The 22,404-nt window shown below is 49.2% G+C and overlaps 1 protein-coding gene across 2 annotated transcripts in view; it reads right to left on the reverse strand.

Annotated features, from left to right (window-relative positions):
* Positions 1–218: 218 nt before the first annotated feature.
* The window catches only part of VGLL3 (vestigial like family member 3), a 61,141-nt gene continuing 38,955 nt past the window's right edge, over positions 219–22,404 (reverse strand). Inside the window, exon 4 of one of the 2 annotated variants that reach the window (XM_060234434.1) lies at positions 219–537. In XM_060234434.1, the coding sequence (XP_060090417.1) occupies positions 494–537 (44 nt within the window). In that variant the 3' untranslated portion in view covers positions 219–493. Of the gene's footprint in view, positions 541–22,404 lie in introns of both variants that reach the window. The other variant, XM_060234433.1, reaches the window with a different exon arrangement.

A 22,404-nucleotide genomic window follows, 5' to 3' on the forward strand; every position in this document is an offset into this window, starting at 1 on the left:
TCACATACAAGCATGTCAGACATCTAAAAATATGCACCATACACATTTTGCCAGTGCTTCTCTGAGAGCAAGTTCTTTAAACAGAACTTTACCTTTTTACATTTTTCAAAAAAAAATACATTGTTCTAAAATAGCCCATCAATGCTTATGCAAACTTTCTGTGTTTCTTCAAAAAACAGAAGCACAAAGAGCTACAAAAACCTGTATTCCTGAACACTGTTACAGGAGCAACAACAAGTTAGGCTTCAGAAATGCTGCTGCAGGCTCAGAAGACAAACAATATACAATAGAAAGGCTTTAAAAAGTGTCCTGGGTATGAGAAATGACCTTTCAGAGGTAAAGACTCAATCACAAAATCATGGCTGGTCATCTCTCCATCTGCTTAGCAGAATGCCTGTTGCCACAGTACAGAAATGGTGAAAAGCAATTGCAGCACTCCCTTCACAAAGGTGGAGACTTTTAATACTGGCTACGAGTAAGATCCACTTGTACTTCAAAACCATGATGTCTCCTTACTTTTTTCCTGGTGCTGTATGCCTACTTTTAAGGAAAGAGGAAAAAAAAACAATTTAAGTGTATATACTGACAAATATTTTAATGTTTAAACAAGAATACCATATGTACCCATAGAATTAGGTGCACAAATATAGAATTAAGCACACAGTGGGTCTGAGCAACCCTAATTCTGTTTTAGACTGTAGACACAAGTTTCTCTTACTTCAACAAGCAATAATAGGTTTAAAATAGAGTCACTTCTAAGAACGCTTGTCAACAAAACAGAATCATTAGTTCCTAGAGGTACTATCTGAGAGTAAAGTTGCTAACTCTGGGTTAGAAAATTCCTGGAAGTTTGAAGGTGCAGCCTGGGGAGAGTTTAGGGAGATGTCTAAGTACCATACAGCCCATCCTCCAAAGCAGCCATTTTCTCCAGTGCAACTGATATCTTCAGACTGAAGATAAGATGTAATTCCAGGAGAGCTTCAGGCCCCACCTGTTGGTCAAAAACTCTATGTAAGGATTCAAGATGGAGAAGCTGAAGATGGTTTGTGAGACCTTGAACATAAGAATACAAGAAGAGTCCTGCTGGATCAAACCACTGGTCCATCTTGTCCAGCATCCTGTCTCATGTAGTGGCCAACCAGTTCACCTGGATGGCCAACAACAGGGCAAAGGCCAGATCCTTCCCCTGATGTTGCCTCCTGGCTCTGGGATTCAAAGATTTAGTGCCTCTAAATGTGGAGGTTAGCCACTGATAGACATCCTCCATTAATCTATCTAATCCTTTTAAGGCTGTTTATTCTTGCGGCCATCACTTTATCTTCTGGCATAGAATTCTACATTTTAATCACTCTCTGGGCGATTTCCCACACAGCTTACCGAGGAGCGAAGTCCCTCCTCACCGCGCAGCACCTGCTCGGATTTCCCACCAACTGCTCCGCGGATTCAGGAAGTGCCGCACCTTTTGCGTCTCAAATGGAAATCGCTAAAACCCTAGTTTATGTTAGCAACGCAAAAGGTGCGGCACTTCCTGAATCTGCAGAGTAGTTGGTGGGAAATCCGAGCAGACGCTGCGCGGTGAGGAGGGACTTCGCTCCTCGGTAGGCTGTGTGGGAAATCACCCTCTGTGTAAAGTAGCATTTCCTTTGTCCATCCTGAACTTTCTGCCCATCAGTTTCATTGGAGGTCCTTGATTTCTAGCATTTGGGGAGAGGGAGAAAAAGTTATCTTTGCCACCTCGCTACATCATATGCATAATTTAAAAACCTCTATCATGTCGCCCCCTTACTCATCTTTTTTCTAAACTAAAAAGTTCCAGAATCTTTAGCCTTTCCTTATAGGAAAGGTGCTCCAACTCCCTTATCATCTTGGTTGCCTCGCCTCTGTACTTTTTCCAGCTCTGCAATGTCCTTTTTAAGATACAGTAACCAGAACTGTACACAGTATTCCAAATGTACCATGGGGGCATTACAACATCAGCCATTTTATTCTCAGCCTCTTTTCTAATAATCCCTATCACAGAGTTTGCCTTTTTCACCATCGCAGAACACAGAGTGAACACTTCCATTGAGTTATCCACTACAAGATCTTTTTCCCTCTCAGTCTCAGCAAGTTAAGATCTCATTAGCCCATACTTGAAGCTGTAATTTTTCAAGTTCATTCTTTGCTTTGTGTAGTGTATCGGACTCAGCGCAAGCGCCGCGCGACCCGAGCCACCCTCGGGTCGCCGTGCGCAGCGCGGGAAAAGCCACTGCCAATCCTGACCAAGGGCGGGAAGTTTGACTGGCCAGGATTGGGCTGGCCAGCGAAGGGGATGTTCCGGGAGGCATGTATATATTAGCGGACCCGGCCGCGTGTTCTCAGTTGCGTGTGATGTACTAGCCAATAAAGACCTATGCCTTCACCACGTCTCGTCTCCCAGTACATTACACTGGCGACGAAGGTGGGATCTAGATAGGTCCGGCCGCCCCGAGGGGAACCTGACCGGGCCGGAGACGAGGAAGGCGTGAGACCGCAGGATCGCACAGCCCGCCGCCACCATGGCGAACTCTACAGTAACGACGGGCCATCTTGCGGAATTCAACCCGGAGCACCCCGAGAGATGGGAGACCTACACAGAAAGGGTCGAGTGCTACCTGCGGGCGAACCTGATCGAAGATGACGACAGGAAGAGAGACGTCCTGCTGAGCGTCTGTGGAGAAGAAACTTTCGAGATCGCAAGAGGCCTCTCCGCTCCAGCTAAGCTGACCGAGAGGACCTACCGGGAAGTCGTGAGACTCCTCACGGGCCACTTTTCGCCCCAACCGTCCATCGTCGCCCGCCGATTCCTCTTCCACAAGAGGGACCAAAAGTCGGGGGAGACAGCGGCGGTCTACCTGGCGGCCCTGCGACAGATCGCCGGGAACTGCAATTTTGACAAAAGGGACGAAGCCCTGAGGGACCGTTTCGTCTGGGGCCTCCGAGACGAACGACTGCAGCAGAAGCTCTTCGCTAAGGAGGAGCTCACGCTACAACAAGCCTTCAACGAGGCGACGGCGTTCGAGAGGGCCACCAAGGCGTTCGGCCAGCCACGCGGCGAAGCAGTCCACCAAGGGGAAACAGAGCTGGAAGACCGAGCAGAGGAAGAAGCGTTTCAGCTCCGGCGGCCTCAGAGAACGGACACACGGGCCCCCGCGAGACAACGAGCGACGGAGAGGGCCACCGCCACCACCGGTTCCAGGTGCGCCAGCTGCGGCGACCCCCACGAGCGACGGGACTGCCCGTACCGCAACCTGGACTGCCGCAGCTGCGGAAAGACAGGCCACATCGCCCGGGCTTGCCGGGCCAAGAACAGCCGCCGCCAACCGTCAGCGCATCACGACTCCCTGGACACACACACGACGGCATCCACCAGTCTGCAGGTATTGAACTTGCCCCTCTCGGCCCCAGACAAGGTCAAAATGTCGGTCCTAATCGAGGGCGCCCCCTGCATCATGGAAGTAGACTCGGGTTCCTCCATCTCTATCATTTCGGAGGAAACCCTCAAGAAACTATGTCCCCGCCGCCGCATCCAAACGAGGCCAGCGGACTTCGTACTGAGGGACTTTCAGAAGAACCCAGTACACATCGTGGGGTGGGCCCGGGTGCATGTAGAAAGAGGGGGTTTTAGGGGGCCCCTAGACATCCTAGTGGTCAAGCGCCAACTGACCACACTTCTCGGGTTGGCGTGGTTCAATCCACTGGGGATCCAGCTGGTGGGGGTGGACCAATTGCAGGCCAGCAATTTCGACGGGGTCTGCCGGGAGTTCCCCGAGGTCTTCGACGGGTCCTTGGGGAGCTACAAGGGTCCGCCCATCACCTTACCGATAGACCCAATGGTCAGGCCCATAAGGCTTAAAGCGAGGCGCGTCCCGTTCGCCCTTAAGCCTAAAATAGAGGCAGAACTGGACCGCCTAACAGCCCAGGGCGTCCTAGAACCTGTAACGTATGCGGAATGGGAGACCCCCATAGTAACGCCAGTCAAACCCAACGGGGAGGTTAGGATCTGCGCCGACTACAAGTGCACGATCAATAAGGCGCTGCAAGACAACCCCTACCCAGTCCCGGTGGTTAGCCACGTCCTAGCAGCACTAGCCGGGGCGAGGGTTTTTGGAAAGCTGGACTTAGCACAAGCATACCAGCAACTGCCGGTCGACGCTAAGACAGCGGAGGCGCAGACGATCGTGACCCACAGGGGCGCGTTCAGGGTTAAACGGCTGCAGTTCGGGGTCAGTGTAGCTCCGGGGATATTCCAGAGCATAATGGACTCTCTCTTGAAAGGGATCCCCGGAGTTCAACCCTTCTTTGACGACGTTTTAATCGCCGCCCCCACCGAAGGAGAGTTCAGCTGCCGCCTGCGAGAGGTCCTCAGACGGTTCCAAGCGGCGGGGCTGCGAGTCAAAAAGGAGAAATGTTTGTTGGGTGTTCCGCGAGTGGAGTTCCTGGGGTTCGCCGTGGACGCGGCTGGAATTCACCCGACGGCGGACAAGACCAGGGCCATAGTCCAGGCCCCTGCCCCCAAATGCAAGGCAGAACTACAGAGTTTTTTAGGATTATTGAACTTTTATCATGCATTCCTGCCACACAAAGCCGCCGTGGCGGAACCGTTGCACCGCTTGTTAGATAAACAGGCCCCGTGGGTCTGGGGTAAACGCCAAGCCGCGGCGTTCCAGGCAGTGAAAGACCTCTTGGTCTCTAACGCGGTACTTCATCACTACGATGAAAACCTACCCCTGATCCTGGCTTGCGACGCCTCCCCCTACGGAGTAGGAGCGGTCTTAGGGCACCAACTCCCGGACGGGAGAGAGGCGCCGATCGCTTACTACTCCCGGACTCTGTCCCCTGCCGAGCGGAACTACGCCCAGATCGATAAGGAGGCCCTGGCGATCGTGGCGGGGGTGCAAAAGTTCAATGACTACCTCTACGGTAGGCGTTTCACCATCGCCACTGACCACAAGCCGCTCCTCGGCCTCCTAGCCCCCGATCGTCAGACCCCCCAGATTCTGTCTCAGAGGGTTTTAAGGTGGAACCAGTTCCTGAATTCATACACTTACGCTCTGATACACCGCCCCGGTAAAGCAATGGGTCACGCAGATGCCCTCAGCCGCCTGCCGCTACCCACAACGGACCCAGATCCCGCCCCGGCACACGGGGTGATGCTCATTGAGTCGCTCCCCGAGCGCCCACTGCACGCGGACGAGGTGGCTCGGGCGACTGGGAGAGACCGCATCCTCGCACGGGTCAGGGACTGGGTGGGAAGGGGGTGGCCCTCGGGCAAGGTGGAAGAAGCATTTCGGCCGTTCGCGTCCAGGAAGGACGAGCTATCGACACACAAGGGGTGCATACTCTGGGGGAGCCGGGTGGTGGTGCCCCCCCCCCCTGCGCAGACAGGTATTGGAGGATCTCCACGAGACCCACCCGGGCATCGTGAGAATGAAAGCCCTGGCCCGGAGCTACGTGTGGTGGCCGGGCATGGATGAGGAAATAGAGGGGTGGGTAAGAAGGTGCCAACCATGCCAGGAGTCCAGACCCAATCCGCCGTCCGCCCCGGTCCACAGGTGGGAGTCGAACGGGCGGCCGTGGTCCCGCCTCCATGTGGATTTCGCGGGGCCGTATCAGGGCCAGATCTTCTTTATACTTGTGGACGCATATACAAAATGGCTAGAGGTAATCCCGGTGGCCTCGACCTCCACCGCAGCAGCAGTCAGGGCGCTCAGAAGGGTCCTCTGCACACACGGGATCCCTGACACCCTGGTGACGGACAACGGCACGGCATTCACCTCCCGGGAATTCCAGGAGTTCACCGACCGGTACCTCATAAGGCACATAAGGTCCGCCCCATTCCATCCAGCCACCAACGGCCAGGCGGAGCGCATGGTGCGGACCACCAAAGAGGCCCTTGGCCGTATAGTACATGGGGATTGGGACCACCGCCTCTCAGCATTCCTGTTCCACAACAGGATCACCCCAAACCCTGTAACCGGTTTCAGCCCCGCAGAACTGCTCATGGGGAGGAAACTGACCACTCGTCTTGATAGGCTACACCCGGACCGGGCGCCGGATGTCCGCGGGTCCCCCGAGGTCCGGGAAGCAGTGAGAGGATTCTTTCCGGGCGACCCAGTGTATGCGAAAAACTTCGCAAGCGGCCCCGAGTGGTTGGCGGGAAGGGTTCTGAGGGTAACAGGCTCCCGGTCATACGAGGTAACCACCGCCGGAGGCCAGGTGCTGAGGCGGCACATCGACCAGCTGCGCCGCCGCACCCTACCCGAGGAGGCAGAAGAGGCAGAGAGTAGGGAACCGCCAGCAACGGAACCGCCAGAAGGGGCCCCGCCAATACAGGAGCTACCCACGTACAAGGCCCCGGCAGCCGCGGGACCAGAACCGGAGCCAGCACCCGACCCGGGCCGGCAACAGCCAGAAACGGCGCCACCCACGTTGGGATCGGGCCCCACACCAACGGCAACCCCGAGGAGATCAACACGGGAACGCAGGACGCCAGCGTACCTACAGGACTATGTAGTTTAAACTAGGAGGGGAGGAGTGTAGTGTATCGGACTCAGCGCAAGCGCCGCGCGACCCGAGCCACCCTCGGGTCGCCGTGCGCAGCGCGGGAAAAGCCACTGCCAATCCTGACCAAGGGCGGGAAGTTTGACTGGCCAGGATTGGGCTGGCCAGCGAAGGGGATGTTCCGGGAGGCATGTATATATTAGCGGACCCGGCCGCGTGTTCTCAGTTGCGTGTGATGTACTAGCCAATAAAGACCTATGCCTTCACCACGTCTCGTCTCCCAGTACATTACACTTTGAGAACACAGAACTGGCAAATTTATGTATTGTTTCACAAGCCAGCAATGATTGTTTTACCAATGTACAAAAGGGAGGGCAAAAGAAATGAACTTGTAACTCTGTTCAGTGACTTTAAACTCTCTTTAAAAGACCTGTTATTATCTGACTCCAGGCTAAATCAAGCTAAAAAGTTTTTGTTAAACTGAAAATCAGACTGGAAGCCTTACACTGAAAGGGGGAAAGATGACAACATTCTTGAAATTACTTACTGTTGAATCATTTCCTTGTGCTTTGAAAAGGGCTGTTCCCAGTTAATTTACATACATTTTTATAATCTTTTAACATCAGGATTGTTATGTAAGCCTATTCAGAATCCATATCTGATCTGCCGGCTCCTCAGCTCATGGAGATGTTTGTTTCAGAAAGTAGGAATAATCTTTATCCAGATGAAAAATATCCACATTGAGAATGTGCTGCATCTTTTTGCAATAATTCCACACTGGTGACAGGACACTTATGTGGTGAGATAAACATCTAATCATGTCCTGAAAAACTCAAATCATTTTTTTAGGATGAGATTAAGTAATCTGCATGGGGTGCTCCATGTAAGGGCTCAGTCATATGATCTTTATGTTGCTAGCAGAGATGTTCAAAAGAGGCATATATCACAAATTGCATGTAACTGGGGCAATGCATGCAGTACATAAGATCATAAGAGAAGCCATGTTGGATCAGGCCAATGGCCCATCCAGTCCAACACTCTGTATCACACAGTGGCATATATATATATATATATATATATATATATATATATATATATATATATATATATATATATATATATATATATATATATATATATATATATATATATATACCACACACACACTGTGGCTAATAGCCACTGATGGACCTCTGCTCCATATTTTTTATCAAATCCCCTCTTGAAGCTGGCTATGCTTGTAGCCGCCACCACCTCCTGTGGAAGTGAATTCCACATGTTAATCACCCTTTGGGTGAAAAAGTACTTCCTTTTATCCGTTTTAACCTGACTGCTCAGCAATTTCATTGAATGCCCACGAGTTCTTGTATTGTGAGAAAGGAAGAAAAGGACTTCTTTCTCCATCCCATGCATAATCTTGTAAACCTCTTGTCAGCCCATAGTTCCTAATAATTCTCAGCATGGCATTGGCCTTTTTTATTGCAATCACACACTGTCTTGACATTTTCAGTGAGTTATCTACCACGACCCCAAGATCTCTCTCTTGGTCAATCTCTGCCAGTTCACACTCCATCAACTTGTATTTGTAGCTGGGATTCTTGGCCCCAATGTGCATTACTTTGCACTTGGCCACATTGAACCTCATCTGCCACGCTGATGCTCACTCACCCAGCCTCAACAGATCCCTTTGGAGTGCCTCACAATCCTCTCTGGTTCTCACCACTCTGAACAGTTTAGTATCATCTACAAACTGGGCCACTTCACTGCTTACTCCCAACTCCAGTTCATTAATGAACAAGTTAAAGAGCATGGGACCCAGTTGAGCCCTGCAACACCCCACTGCTTACCATCTTCCACTGCGAAGACTGCCCATTTATACCCACTCTCTGCTTCCTATTAATTAGCCAGTTTTTGATCCACAAGAGGACCTGCCCTTTTACTCCATGACTCTCGAGCTTACTAAGGAGCCTTTGATGAGGAACTTTATCGAAAGATTTCTGGAAGTCAAGGTAAACAACATCTATTGGGTCTCCTTTGTCCACATGCTTGTTCACCCCCTCAAAGAACTGTAACAAGTTAGTGAGGCAAAATCTTCCCTTACAGAACCAATGCTGAGTCTTCCTCAATAACTTGTGCTCATCAATGTGCCTACTCATTCTGTCATTGATAATAGTTTCTACCAACTTTCCTGGTATTGAAGTCGGACTCACTGGCCTGTAATTTCCCGGATCTCCTCTGGAACCCTTTTTAAAGATGGGGGTGACATTTGCTACTTCCCAGTCCTCAGGAACGGAGGCAGATTTCAATGAAAGATTACATATTTTTGTCAGGAGATCCAGAAGTTCACCTTTGAGTTCTTTCAGAACTCCTGGATGTATGCCATCCGGACCTGGTGACTTATTAGTTTTTAATTCGTCAATCAGTTGTAGGACCTCCTCTCTTGTCACCTCAATCTGACTCAGGTCTTTCAACACCCCTTCCAAAATTAGTGGTTCTGGAGCAGGCAAACACTCCTCATCTTTCACAGTGAAGACGGAGGCAAAAAATGCATTCAGCTTCTCAGCCATTTCCCTATCCTCCTTCAGTAATCCTTTTACCCCTTGGTCATCCAAGGGCCCCACTGCCTCCCTGGCTGGTTTCCTGCTTCTAATATATTTGAAGAAACTTTTATTGTTGGTCTTTATGTTTTCTGCAGTATGCTCCTCATAGTCCCCTTTTGCCTGCCTGATCACAGTCTTGTATTTGATTTGCCACAGCCTGTGTTCCTTTTTATTAATCTCACTTGGACTAGCTTTCCACCGCTTAAAGGAGTCCTTCTTACCTTTTACAGCTTCCATTACTTTATTTGTTAACCATGCAGGCCTTCTCTTATACCTGTTGTGCCTTTCCTAACTTGTGGTATATATTTTACCTGAGCTTCTAGGATTGTAGTTTTAAATAGCCTCCAAGCTTCCCCAAGAGTTTTGACTGTATTTACCTTTCCTTTCAGTCCTCTTCACATGCCTCCTCATCTCAGAGAATGTACCCCTTTTAAAGTTAAACGCGGTTGTGCTGGTCTTTTGGGGCAACTCCCTATTTATACAAATGGTGAAATCAATAACGTTATGTCACTGCTCCCAAGCGGTGCGATCACTTTTACATCTCTCACCAAGTCTTGGGCATTACTTAGGACCAAATCCAGGATCGCCCCACCCCTGGTAGGTTCTGTGACCATCTGCTCCAGTCATTGAGAGCATCTAGAAACTCAATCTCTTTCTGTCACATATTGAACACATATTGACCCAATCAATCTGCAGGTAGTTAAAATCACCTATTACGACACAGCTTTTACGCTTAGCCGCTATCTTTATTCCTTCCATCATATTATAATCTAACAACCCGGAGGGCTCCTCAGAGCGTCAGTTAAGTTATAACTGCCTACTGTTTCAGCAAGTTGGGCCTAGCGTGGACATGGAGGACTGCTGAGGCTGCGGTCTGGTGTGTGAGCAAAACCGGGCGGGGCTGAGTGGTGAACGGAGCTGAGTGGACCCGTGCGACAAGTGGGGCACTGGGCTCTGGTGGGTCGGACGCTGGGAGTGAAGCGTTGGCAGTGGTGATCAGTGGCAGCTGCGGTGCCTCTGACTTGGGTGAGGGCTTTGAAATAGCCGCCCTGGGTGTTGACGAGCCCATGAGCAGAGCGGAGGCAGCCGTCCTGAGTGCTATACGACCCCATGAACAGAGCTTTGGAGCCCTTGCTGCATGGTGGGGAGGCATGAAGGGGGGGTCTCTACCCTCCCGGACCTGCTAGGCTGTGCGGGGGAATCACCGAGCTAAGACCTCCACTCACTCTATACCTTGCTGCATGACCGCTGCACCTAGCCCTGCACTTTATCCCACAATTACATCTGAGAAACTGGGGGCCCTGCTCTCGCACAAACCGCAATTTGAGGAGAACTTTGCACAACATCTGCGTTATAGAAGCACAACAGCACTTTATTTTGTTACAACAACTACCTCCAGCTATCTACGAACTGCCAGTTTTAATAATTGAGTTGTTAAACTGCTAATTATTGAATTGTTTTAGTTAATTAACTTATAGAGATTTATTTTGGATTGATTGGCTATATATATATGGCAAATTAATTAAGGGTGTTTTACTGTTAGGGTTGGGTTTTTATAATTAATAATTGCCATCAGAATTAAATTAAGTATTTTAGCTAATTAATTTATAAGGGAGATTGTGGGTTGGATCTTTAAATGGGTTGATTAACTTTAGAATTGGCAGGTTGATAGGTTAATGGAATTGACTGGCAAGGCGGAGTGGATTGGGGAGTTAATAAACTGTAGGGTGTAAGTTGTGCTTTCTGCATTGGTGACGGAAGAAGTAGAGACCAGTGGGAGATGACTGGCCTGGGGATTCCAACACTCCTGGGGAGGGGGAGGTATGACAGTGGGAACAGACAATGATACAAGGGAAGGAGACTGAGACCAGATAGTGCTCGGCCACTTTCCAGTCTGTGTCTCATCCCGAGGGTGACAGTTAGTGGGGCCAGGTTGAATGACTCGCCTCCATCATTGGTGTTATGCAATGCCAGGTCCATAAATAATAAGATCTCCGTCCTCTGAGAGTTTCTGCTCAAGCAGGATGTGGGCCTGGCTTGCGTGACTGAGACCTGGGTGCAAGAGGGAGACACAGTGGCCCTCTCCCAAACGGTTCCCCTGGGTTACTCAGTCTTTCACCAATCACAGACCAGCAGGTGGGGGGGAGGTTTGGCGCTATTTATACGAGAGGCTTACTCCTTTAGGGATCTCCCAGCCCCAGAGATCAATGGTATTGAATGTGCCGGTCTGGCATGGGATGTTGGGGAGGGGTTGGTGATTTGGCTAGTGTACCATCTGCCTAATGCACCAGCCAGCGTCTTACCATCCCTGATCAAGACCGCAACAGGCTGGGCATTGGAGTACCCAAGGTTTGTGATCCTGGGTGACTTCAATGTCCATGCTGATGAGATGGCCTCTAGTCAGGCGATGGACCTAGTGTCATCCATGGTGACACTGGGACTCTCCCAATTTGTTACATCACTCACTCACCAGGCAGGGCACATATTAGACTTGATCTTTGTGGCCGGGGTTATGGTGGACGATATAACTGCAGAGGCGGTGCCATGGTCGGACCACTTTGCCCTCAAGGCTCATGTGGATGCTCCACTCCAAACCCGTTTGGGCGGCGAGCTTATTCTGGCTCGTCCGTGGAGTCTGATGGATCCAGAGCGGTTCCAAATGGCTCTACGGGATCCCTGGCCCCCTGGTGATTCTCTCGACGATCTGGTTGACTCCTGGCATGGCCGGCTCTCCAGAGTCATTGATGAGATCGGTCTGCGCCCTCGCGTTAAGCTGACCCCGTGGTATACCCTGGAGTTGTGATAGCTGAAACGAGGACTAAGACGGTTAGAGAAGCAATGGCTGTGTACTCGGGATGAAGCGACTAGAATATCTTATAGAGAGTTTATGAGGTCCTATGAGATGGCAGTCAAAGCCACAAAGAAGATTTACTTTGCAGCTAAGATTGCGTCTGCAAATACGCACCCGGCACAATTGTTTAGGATGATTCAGAATCTTACAACACTGCCACAAGGCAGGCCAAATGTTAAGGAATTAGAGATAGGCTATGAGGCTTTTGTGAAATTTTTTGCAGACAAGGTCACGTCGCTCCGCCACAACCTCCCTGCCACATTGGATACAGTATGTGAACTCGAGGCCCCGTGCCTGTCTTCTGGTTCAATCCTGGATTGCTTCAACACACTCAGCTTGGAGGAAGTTGACAGAATTCTCTCTACTGTATGCCCAACAACTTGTGATCTGGACCCATGCCCCTCCTGACTAATTAAAGCCTATTTTTTTATTATTATTTTTTATTTATTCAATTTATATCCCACCCTCCCCACCGAGGCAGGCTCAGGGCAGCTTACAACATAAAATCCAGAACAATAAAATTAATAAATATTAAAATACATATTCAATAAATTGCAATAGTGAAAACAAGAAAAAAACAGTCTAAACAGTTCGGTGCTATTCTCACAGCTTTCCTTCACAGTTGTTAAATACCAGTCAGTTATATGCCAGCCAGAAGAAGACCATCTTACAGGCCTTGCAAAACTGCCCAAGGTTCCACAAGGCCCTCACCTCCTCCGGTAGCTGGTTTCACCAGCAAGGGGCTGTGATTGAAAAGGCCCTATCCCTGGTTGACTTCAGATGGGCCTCCTTCGGCCCGGGGATTACTAGCAGATTTTGGAAACCAGATCTGAGTACTCTGTGGGGAACATGTGGGGAGAGACAGTCCCTAAGGTAGGTAGGTCCTAGGCCATATAGGGTTTTAAAAGTAATAACCAGCACCTTGTAACGAACCTGGTATATTATTGGCAGCCAGTGCAGTCCCTGAAGCTCCGGCTGAATGTGCTCCCACCTAGGAAGTCCTAATAACAGCCGGGCAACGGCATTCTGCACTAGCTGCAACTTCCGGGTTCGGCACAGGGGCAGCCCCATGTAGAGGGCATTACAATAGTCCAACCTCGAGGTGATCGTTGCATGGATCACTGTTGCCAGGTCGCCGTGCTCCAGGAAAGGGGCCAGCTGCTTTGGCGGGAAGGGTGGGATATAAATTAAAAATGATTATTATTATAATCGTCCTCTATCTTTTGATTTGGAGGGCGATAACAAACTCCCATAGTTAAATTTCCTTTTGGGCCCTCTATTTCGACCCAAAGCATTTCTAGAAGGGAATTTAATTCTAGTGATCCATGCTACGGTGATCCATGCTACGGTCACCTCGAGGTTGGACTACTGTAATGCCCTCTACATGGGGCTGCCCCTGTCCCGAACTCGGAAATTGCAGCCGGTGCAGAATGCCGCGGCCCGGCTGTTACTGGGTCTCCCAAAATGGGGACACATTCGGCCGGGTCTTTGGACCCTGCACTGGCTTCCAGTGATATACCGAGTCCGGTACAAGGTGCTGTTTATTACCTTTAAAGTCCTATATAGCCTGGGACCTGTCTACCTGAAGGACCGTCTTTCCCCACATGTTCCCCAGAGAGTACTGAGGTCGGGAACACAAAATCTCCTTACTATCCCTGGGCCAAAAGAAGCCCGCTTGAAATCCACCAGAGAAAGGGCCTTCTCTGTTATGGCCCCTACATGGTGGAATCAGCTGCCGGAGGAGGTGAGGGCCCTGCGGGACCTTGTTCAGTTCTGCAGGGCCTGTAAGACGACCCTCTTCCGGCTAGCTTACACCTAGCTAAGATGAGAACTCAATGTAGCTTGCCAGATTTCTTCTTATATATATTTGGAATATTTATTAATTTTTAAGGTTTTATCTGTTTTAAATGTTTAATTGTTTACATGTTCGGGTGCCTGCAGCCCGCCGCGCAGCGGCTGGGCTGCAAAGGCACAAGTTTGCCTCCCCGGACGGGGAGAGACAGAGGGCGCCCGTTCTGGCGCGCAGGCTGGGAAGCGAGGTCTGGCTGATTGACAGCCAGACCTGCGCTCCTCTCAGTCTGCGTCGGGCGCGTCTTCGGCTGGGACGTTTTGAAGGTTTCGTTGTCGGCTGGGGACGTTTTGAAGGCTCCATGATCAGCTAGGACGTTTTTGCTTGCGTCGGGAGGATTTCGTCGTTGCTGATCTGCTCTGCTGGCGTCTTGGCTGAGTCCTTTTTGTTTTTGGAGGGGGGTGGTCCGGCGTGGGCTTCTGGAGCGTTGAGAGGCTGTGTTGTTGGACCGCGGGCTGCTTATGTGTGTGGTTTCGGAATCCCGGGGGTGGGATCTGCTGGAGGGCATTGGGGGTGTTCCCCTGGGTGCCTGAAGCGTGCCATCCATTCCATGTGATATAGCCCCGTGGTGCAGTGTGTTAAGGCTGCAGTACTGCAGTTCTAGCTCTGCTCACAACCTGAGTCCGATCCCCAGTGGAAGCTGGGTTGTTTAGGTAGCCGGCTCGAGGTTGACTCAGCCTTCCATTCTTCTGCTCACAACCTGAGTTTGATCCCCGGTGGAAGCTGGGTTTCTTAGGTAGCCGGCTCGAGGTTGACTCAGCCTTCCATTCTTCTGCTCACAACCTGAGTCCGATCCCCGGCAGAAGCTGCGTTGTTTAGGTAGCCGGCTCGAGGTTGACTCAGCCTTCCATTCTGCTCACAACCTGAGTTTGATCCCCGGTGGAAGCTGGTTTTTTTAGGTAGCCGGCTCAAGGTTGACTCAGCCTTCCATTCTTCTGCTCACAACCTGAGTTTGATCCCCGGCGGAAGCTGGGTTTTTTAGGTAGCCGGCTCGAGGTTGACTCAGCCTTCCATTCTTCTGCTCACAACATGAGTCCGATCCCCGGCGAAAGCTGGGTTTTTTAGGTAGGCGGCTCAAGGTTGACTCAGCCTTCCATTCTTTGGCTGGCTGGGGGGCTGGTTTGTGGCCTTTTAGGCAGCTCCTTTAGGGTGTGGCCTGGTGGTACCCTTAGAGCTTTCCAGGCGGGCACATATTTTATGCCCGGTAACAGGGCGGGCCACCATCTTGGGTCTATTCAATTGAAGGGGCAGCGGCGGCCATTTCAGGCAGCATTTTGCCCAGCAACAGGTCTGTCAGCCATCTTGGGCTTATTCAGCAGTGGGGGTGGCAGCGGCCATTTTAAGTTGTGGTTTTGCCTGGTAACAGGGCTGTCGGCCATTTTAGGCTCCAATTTGCCTGGTAACAAGGCATCGGCCATTTTGGGGCTCATCCATTAGAAGGGTTTGTGTAAAGTTCTTAAGAGCTTTGTGTTGTCATCATGGCTGGTGGTAAGGGGTCTGAGAAGTCTAAGGGCAAGAAGCCGGCACCCAAGGCACCTAGGGCACCACCTAAGAGACCTCCTCCTCCCGCATCTTCGTCTGATGAGGAGGGTGATGGGGTGGTGGAGGCCAGTATTATGAGCAGACTGAGGGCGCTGGAGCAAGCGTCAGGTCTGCCTTGTCCTGGGGGGCTAGATGGTCCTGGGACATCCAGAAGGGGTCGCCAAGCTAATATTTTAACTAGGCTTTCTCTCCTTGAGGGCAGGTCTGCTGGTGCATCTATGGATGCAGCAGCAGCTGCTGGAGCGTTTGGTCTGGGGACGGCGGTTGCTCCTTCTGGATGGGCTGGTAAGTGGACCGGAAATTTACAGGTGGGTAGTGGTCAGGCTTGGCCATGGGGTCCTTGTGGCCCCACCTTATTGCCTGGACAAGGGTGCCCCTCGTCTGGTTCAGGCATGCCTTCTGCCTCTGGGTTTGGGTTCCCTGTTACCTGGCCTGGGTTTAGCGGGAAAGGGGGGCCTTGCGGGGCTTGTGCGGATGCTGGTCACCTGGGTATGGCCAGCCCTTTTAGTGGAGCACCTTCCCTTTATGGGATGGTGCCTTTTGCTTCTTTGCCCTTTGGAGATGTTGCTCTACCATTGGGTGACCACCTGCTCCCTGCAACGCGCGAGAAAATATTAAAAGGGGAGTATGTGGATATATTTTCCTTGCTCTTTAGGGAATTGGAGAAGAAAGACAAGGAGGATTTAGACGAAAAAGAGAAGGAAAAATTGAAGAAGCGTAAGGTGGACAGAACCTGGGCCAATTGGCTTCCAGGGTTCTGTATATATGCAGGGGTGATCGCCCGGGCCCAGCCTTGGAGGGCTGCAGCCCTTTTTCAGTATTTAGATATTATATATAAGGGCTATACGGCCTTTAGTGGCCCGGCGTGGCTGCAGTATGACGAAGAGTTTCGGATGAGGGCTGCCCTTTATCCGTCTCTTCCGTGGGACAGGATCCACCAGCAGCTTTGGCTGCAGGTTATGTCCCCTGCTAGGCCTAATCTGGGTGACCGCTCTGACAGTGGTCATTTGGTAAATACGTCCTCCGCTGTGTCGGCTTCGTCAGGCTCTCCCCGCGGCACTGCGGGGCAGGCGGTCCATCCCCACTTGCTCTGCTGGGAGTTCGGTTCCCTCGGGGTGTGCAACAGGAAAGCGTGCCAGTTTAGGCATGAATGCCCCTTGTGCGGGGGCTCGCATTCCTTTGACAGCTGCCCCAGAGCCAGGGGACGTAAGAACCCAAAAAAGCCAGGGGGAGGTGGAGGAGCCTTTCCAGCTAAAAAAGGGCCCCAGCCCGATAAGGGTGGGACCTCTTGAACGGTGGCTGGCAGAGTATCCCAGAAGGGCCGATGGTTTGTATTTGTTGGATGGTTTTAAGTTTGGTTTAGGATCCCGTTTCATGGGCCTAGAGTTCCATTTCTTTCTTAAGTCTGTGCTGGGTTTAGAGCACGTGGTTAGGGATAAAATTGCTAAGGAGGTAGGTGAAGGCAGGGTGTTGGGTCCCTTTTCATGTCCTCCAGTGAGTATTCTTAGAGTCTCTCCTCTGGGGGTGGTACCCAAGAAGACGCCTGATGAATTTCGTTTGATTCACCACAGGCCATTGCCGTGGTGCGGCGTTGTGGGGTTGGGGCTGAAATGGTGAAATGTGACATTAAGTCAGCCTTTCACCTTTTGCCTGTTCACCCTGCTTATTTTGAGCTCTTGGGGTTTCGTTTTGAAGGGCAATTTTACATGGACAGAGCATTGCCAATGGGCTGCTCTGTATCATGTTCGCCTTTTGAGTATCGTTTAATTTTTATGTCGGATCAATTGTTGGAAGCCGCCCTGAGCCACTTGTGGGAAGGGCGGGATATAAATTCTAAATAAATAAATAAATAAATTCTCTGACCTCAGTCTTACTGGACTGTATACCCTCTCTGACATACGGAGCCACCCCACCTCCAACCCTTGCCTTCCTATCCTTCCGATATAACATATCCAGGAATCACCGTGTCCCACTGATTCTCCTCATTCCCCCAAGTTTCTGAAATTCCCACAATGTCTATGTTTTCCCCCAACACTAAACATTCCAACTCACCAATTTTACTTCAAACACTTCTAGCATTTGTATACAAATATCTATAATTTCCCAGGCAAGTCAGGCCCGCAAACTTCCTCCTGCTGCCTCGAGACTTTGGCAGGCAGCCCATACTGTTTTTCACCATCTCAGTGGACAACTCTGATCCATTACCTGGTATAAAAGTAACAGCTAACCCTTCATCTCTTTGAGATGAGTCCTCCCAAGCCAGAGACATTTCATTTCCTGTCGGCTTTCCCCCAAGATTTAGTTTAAAAACTGCTCTGCCACCTTTTTGATTTTAAGCGCCAGAAGCTTGGTTCCATCTGGGGACAAGTGGAGACCGTCTCTTTTGTACAGCTCCCGCTTGTTCCAGAAAGCATCCCAGTGTCAAATAAACTTAAACCCTTCCTCCCTACACCATCATCTCATCCACACATTGAGACTTCTAATTTATGCTTGTCTCTCCACCCCTGCATGTGGAACAGGTAGCATTTATGAGAAGGCTACCTTGGAGGTCCTGGCCTTAAGTCTCCTGCCTAGCAGCCTAAATTTTTCCTCCAGGACCTCACGACTGCATTCCCCACATTGTTGGTACCAACATGCACCACAACCACTGGCTCCTCCCCAGCACTGTCTACAACACACATAATGTCCGTTACCTTCCAACCAGGCAGGCAAGTCACCATACAGTCAGTACGTGGTTTTGCCACCCAGCTGTCTACTTGCCTAAGGATCGAATCACCAACTACCAAGACCCCCCCCCCCTCTCTCCCTGGCCAGGGATGGTTCCTTAGCGCGAAAGGATACCCGCTCACCAACTGAAGAAGAGGTCCCTACTGAGGGTGCATTCCCCTTATCCTCAGACCGGTGCCCTGTTCCCTCTCAACCCTCATGCTCCCTGGCAGCAACGGGGCTGCCACATTCAAAGTGGGGCTCATCTAATACGTCCCCGAGGGTCTTCCCTGAGTGCCTAACTGACTGTCTCTGCTTCTCCAGGTCAGTCACCTCGGCCTCAAGGGTATGAACTCATTCCCTGCAGACCAGGAGCTCCTTGCATCGAGAACACACCCAAGACTTCTGTCCTGTGGGCAGATAGTCATACATGTGACACTCGGTGCAAAACACTGGAAAGCCCCCACCCCCATGCTGGCATTCTACCTTCATGATAGCTTTTTTCAAAAATATACAGTCCCCTTTTAAATCCTGTTTGTTTATGTGGCTCTCCTTCTGGAGGGTCTACTTACCTTATTGGGAACACAAGGAATCTGGGTTCCTGGTCCTTACAGAGCCCCCAGGCTAAGAGCCACAGACCAAGAGCCCTTTAGCTCTCACCCTTCAGCTCGCACCAAAGGCTCGTACCTCTGGGAAGGTGCAGCTTAATAATGCAAAGAGGGTGGGGAATACAGCCACTCCTAATCGATCAGCAACAATCACCTTCAGCCCACTCAAACCAAACAAACAGCAGTTCCCCAGCAACCACAAACTCAGAATTTTCAGCAATCACACAGTCACATAAACTCAGAAATTCTCAGCAACCTCCTCGGCTGCTTAGAAAGCCAAACCTTACCTTTTAGCACTTCTTCTCTGCTCTCTCTCAGAGCTCTCTGAAATGTGCTCAGCCTCTGGCAAGGTGCAGCTTAATAATGCAAAGAGGGTGAAGAACACAGCTACTCCTAATCAATCAGCAACAATCACCTTCAGCCCACTCAAACCAAACAAATAGTAAGGTACATCAAAACATTAGATCTGCCCACAGAGCATAAACAGAAATGCTTTCTAGTGGTCTCCCAGTATGGGACATACTCCTTTGTGGTTTTAAAATTATTAACTTAAATGTTGTTTTATATGTAATTGTATTTTAACTGCTACAGCTTTGAATTTTATTGTTGTATCATTGTACAAAGTACTATGTCTTGTAAGCCGCCCTGAGCCTGCTTTGGCAGGGAGGGCGGGGTATAAATTAAAATTTATTATTATTATTATTATTATTATTATTATTATTATTATTATTATTATTATTATTATTATTATTATTATTATTATTATTTATTAGAAAAGCAGACTGGTCTTGTTAGACATATGTCCCTTCATAGTTCCCATTTCTCCCAAAGTTTTGTCTGAATATTATACTGGCTGTTTCCTTTGCCTATTCCTATCTGAACATTTTTTTTTCCACATGGATTTCGCCATTTTATTCCGCTTCAGAATGGTAGTCAAATTGACTCTAAATTCCCCACCTATGTTTCTTTGTTAGGTAAGATTTACAATAGCTAAACTAATCAACGCCCATAATTCTTTTCCCAAACTTTCCTGGGAGCATTTGCCCCCCAGTGATGACAGGGGTCATATGTAGCTATGTCACAGGTCATCTGACAGCTATGTCATGGGTTACCTGATATCATTGCTTGGGGATATGAATTTGGTTATACAAGGCCATGTGGTTGGTCAGTTCAGTGTCTTGTCTTGCCCTACACCACAGACTTGCACCCCCAAACTCTGTTTAGGCCACTTTCCACATTCATCTCTTCTGCTTCATGGATCCTTGGACCACACCTAGAAAGTTAGATATCATCTCTGCAATAATTCCTAAAAATCTATATTCCTCACCCCTGATTTCCTAGCCTCTTGTTTGTGAGTGTTTGATTGCTTATATGTGATTGTATTTTTACATATTTTTCTAAGTAAACATTTTAAACTATTTTAACTTTGGAGTTTTCATTCTGAAACTAGACCTTTGTGTTATAGGAAAAAATCCTTGCTACAAATAGCTCTACCTATGATCTAACTCTAGCTAATTTCCTATCAAAAAGAGGAGACCTCCAGCAATTTTGCTAACATATTTCTAGTGCTGTTATATTATTCCTACTGACTAGAATTTTGACATTCCTGATAGGGTTGCCAGCTCTAGGCTGGGAAATACTTGGAGATTTTGGGGTAGAGCTTGATGAGGAAAGGAAGGGACTTCAATGGGGCACAATGCCATAGAGACCATTTTCTCCAGGTGAACTGATCTATGTTGCCTGGACATGTCATAATCCCGGGAGATCTCTAACCACCACCAAGAGATTGATAACCCTAATTTATAGTGCAGGACACATAAGAAGAAAAAATATGAACCAGCTGTGTGTCCATTTTCAGTGAGCCCTACACTCCCCCCATCCAAAATAAGAAATGGGATAAAAACATAAATCAGGGAATACAAGCTATGTTACCTGTATCACAACAATCATATGCGATTGCCTTGTACAGACAGAGGCCACTGGTACATCCATGTATTGCAGTCTTGACTGGAAGTAGTTTGCCAGAGCCTCAGGCACAGAAAAGTCTTTCCCAGTACTTGCTTTCTATAACTAAAGATAACCAGGGACTAAACTTTTGAAATGGAAAAATATGTTTATACCAGTGCTGGTGGTATATGCTTTCAAGGTATGTATAATACCTCTCACCAAAATGATCATACTAAAATTTTAGTATGAACTCTAACACTGGATTAAGCACAAGATATTCATTCTGTACTTTGTTAGACTGAATGTTTGGAGCCAGAGAGTAGCTGCTTTTCATTTTTTTTAACTTCACAACTACAAAGGTTGGGTAATAAATAGTATTTATTATTTGAATAATTTGTTCCCAGCAGCTTTGATTCTCATTCCCCTCCCCCCAGAAGATTTTTCATAGGATAAATCACAATGTGGATCACACAACAGAGCTGCTGACTTAGGGGGTGTGCATTTGGGTCTACTAGAAGCAAAAATATACCTCCAAAACACGTTACTGATATTTTTCAGGTATATTTTGGCATCCCATATGTATTTGGGATTTTTTGGGAGATCCAGGGGAAAAAATCCCCCCCCCCTCACAAAAAAAAATCCTGGATATATTTAGGAATTATCAGCAAACCTGGAACAAACCTGAACCCTGAGAAACTGCAGCAGATTGCTCCCACCACTCAGCTGTTTGGGGGCTTTTGGTGAGGGGGCTGTTGAATTAAACTACCAAAGAGAGCCCCAGCGGAGCCTGTGGGGATCAGCTGCCTCACAGGCTCTGCTAGACAGTTCAGTTTAAACCAGACTACCTAGTGCAGCCTGTGGGAAGAGCACTCCCTGCAGGATTAGCTGCTTTGCAGACTCTGTTGGGCAGTCCTGTTTAAACTGCACTGCTCAGCAGAGCCCCAGCTGATCCTGCAAAGAGAGTTCTCCGTGCAGGATCAGCTGCTCTGAGAATTCTTTTGTGCAGTCCAGTTTAAAGAGACTACTCAAAAGAGCCCCAGCTGAGCTGCCTCTCAGCTATTTTTTGTGGTTTTGCTGCTACTCCCCCCCCCCTTGCATTTTTCAGTTCAGATCTATTGGACTAAAAAAACTTTACCAATGTTGGGATCCAGGTTTTTCAGGAATCCTGAATTTTGGGGGATTCCATTAGACCCAAACTGAAAAATATCAAGGAAAAAAATTGCACATCCATATGCTAAATCCAAAATCCAAGGTTCTTTTCAGAATCTGAAACACATTTATTAACATTGTTTGTTCTACTTCTGGTATGCCTTGTGGGCCGTAATAATGATTTACTGGACTGAACCCACTCCAGTCAACATCCTGGCTGCAGCATTCTGCACCAACTGAAGTTTCCAAACACTTTTCAAGGGCAGCCCCATGTAGAGTATATTGTAGTAATCTCATATAGATGTAACCAGGGCACGCACCACATCAGCAAGATCTTTTCTGCCCAGGTTAACCAGTCAAAGCTGGTAAAACACACTCCTGACCAGAGCTCAACTAGCAGTAGGCTAGGGTCCAAGAGCACCTCTAGACAACACTGTTCTTTCTAGGGGAGTACAACCCCTTATGTCAGATCTTTGCTCATCAGTAGCACTTCCAAATTGTGGGGACTAAGTTTCAGATCATTAGCCTGCATTAGCCTGCATCCACTCCAAAACTCTCTCCAGGCACCAGTTCTACATTCTTCCTAGGATTGGAAGAGCCAGAAGAACAAGGTAGAGCTGAGTATTACCT

This window comes from Heteronotia binoei, chromosome 3, assembly GCF_032191835.1.
Source record: "Heteronotia binoei isolate CCM8104 ecotype False Entrance Well chromosome 3, APGP_CSIRO_Hbin_v1, whole genome shotgun sequence".
Lineage (NCBI taxonomy): Eukaryota > Metazoa > Chordata > Lepidosauria > Squamata > Gekkonidae > Heteronotia > Heteronotia binoei.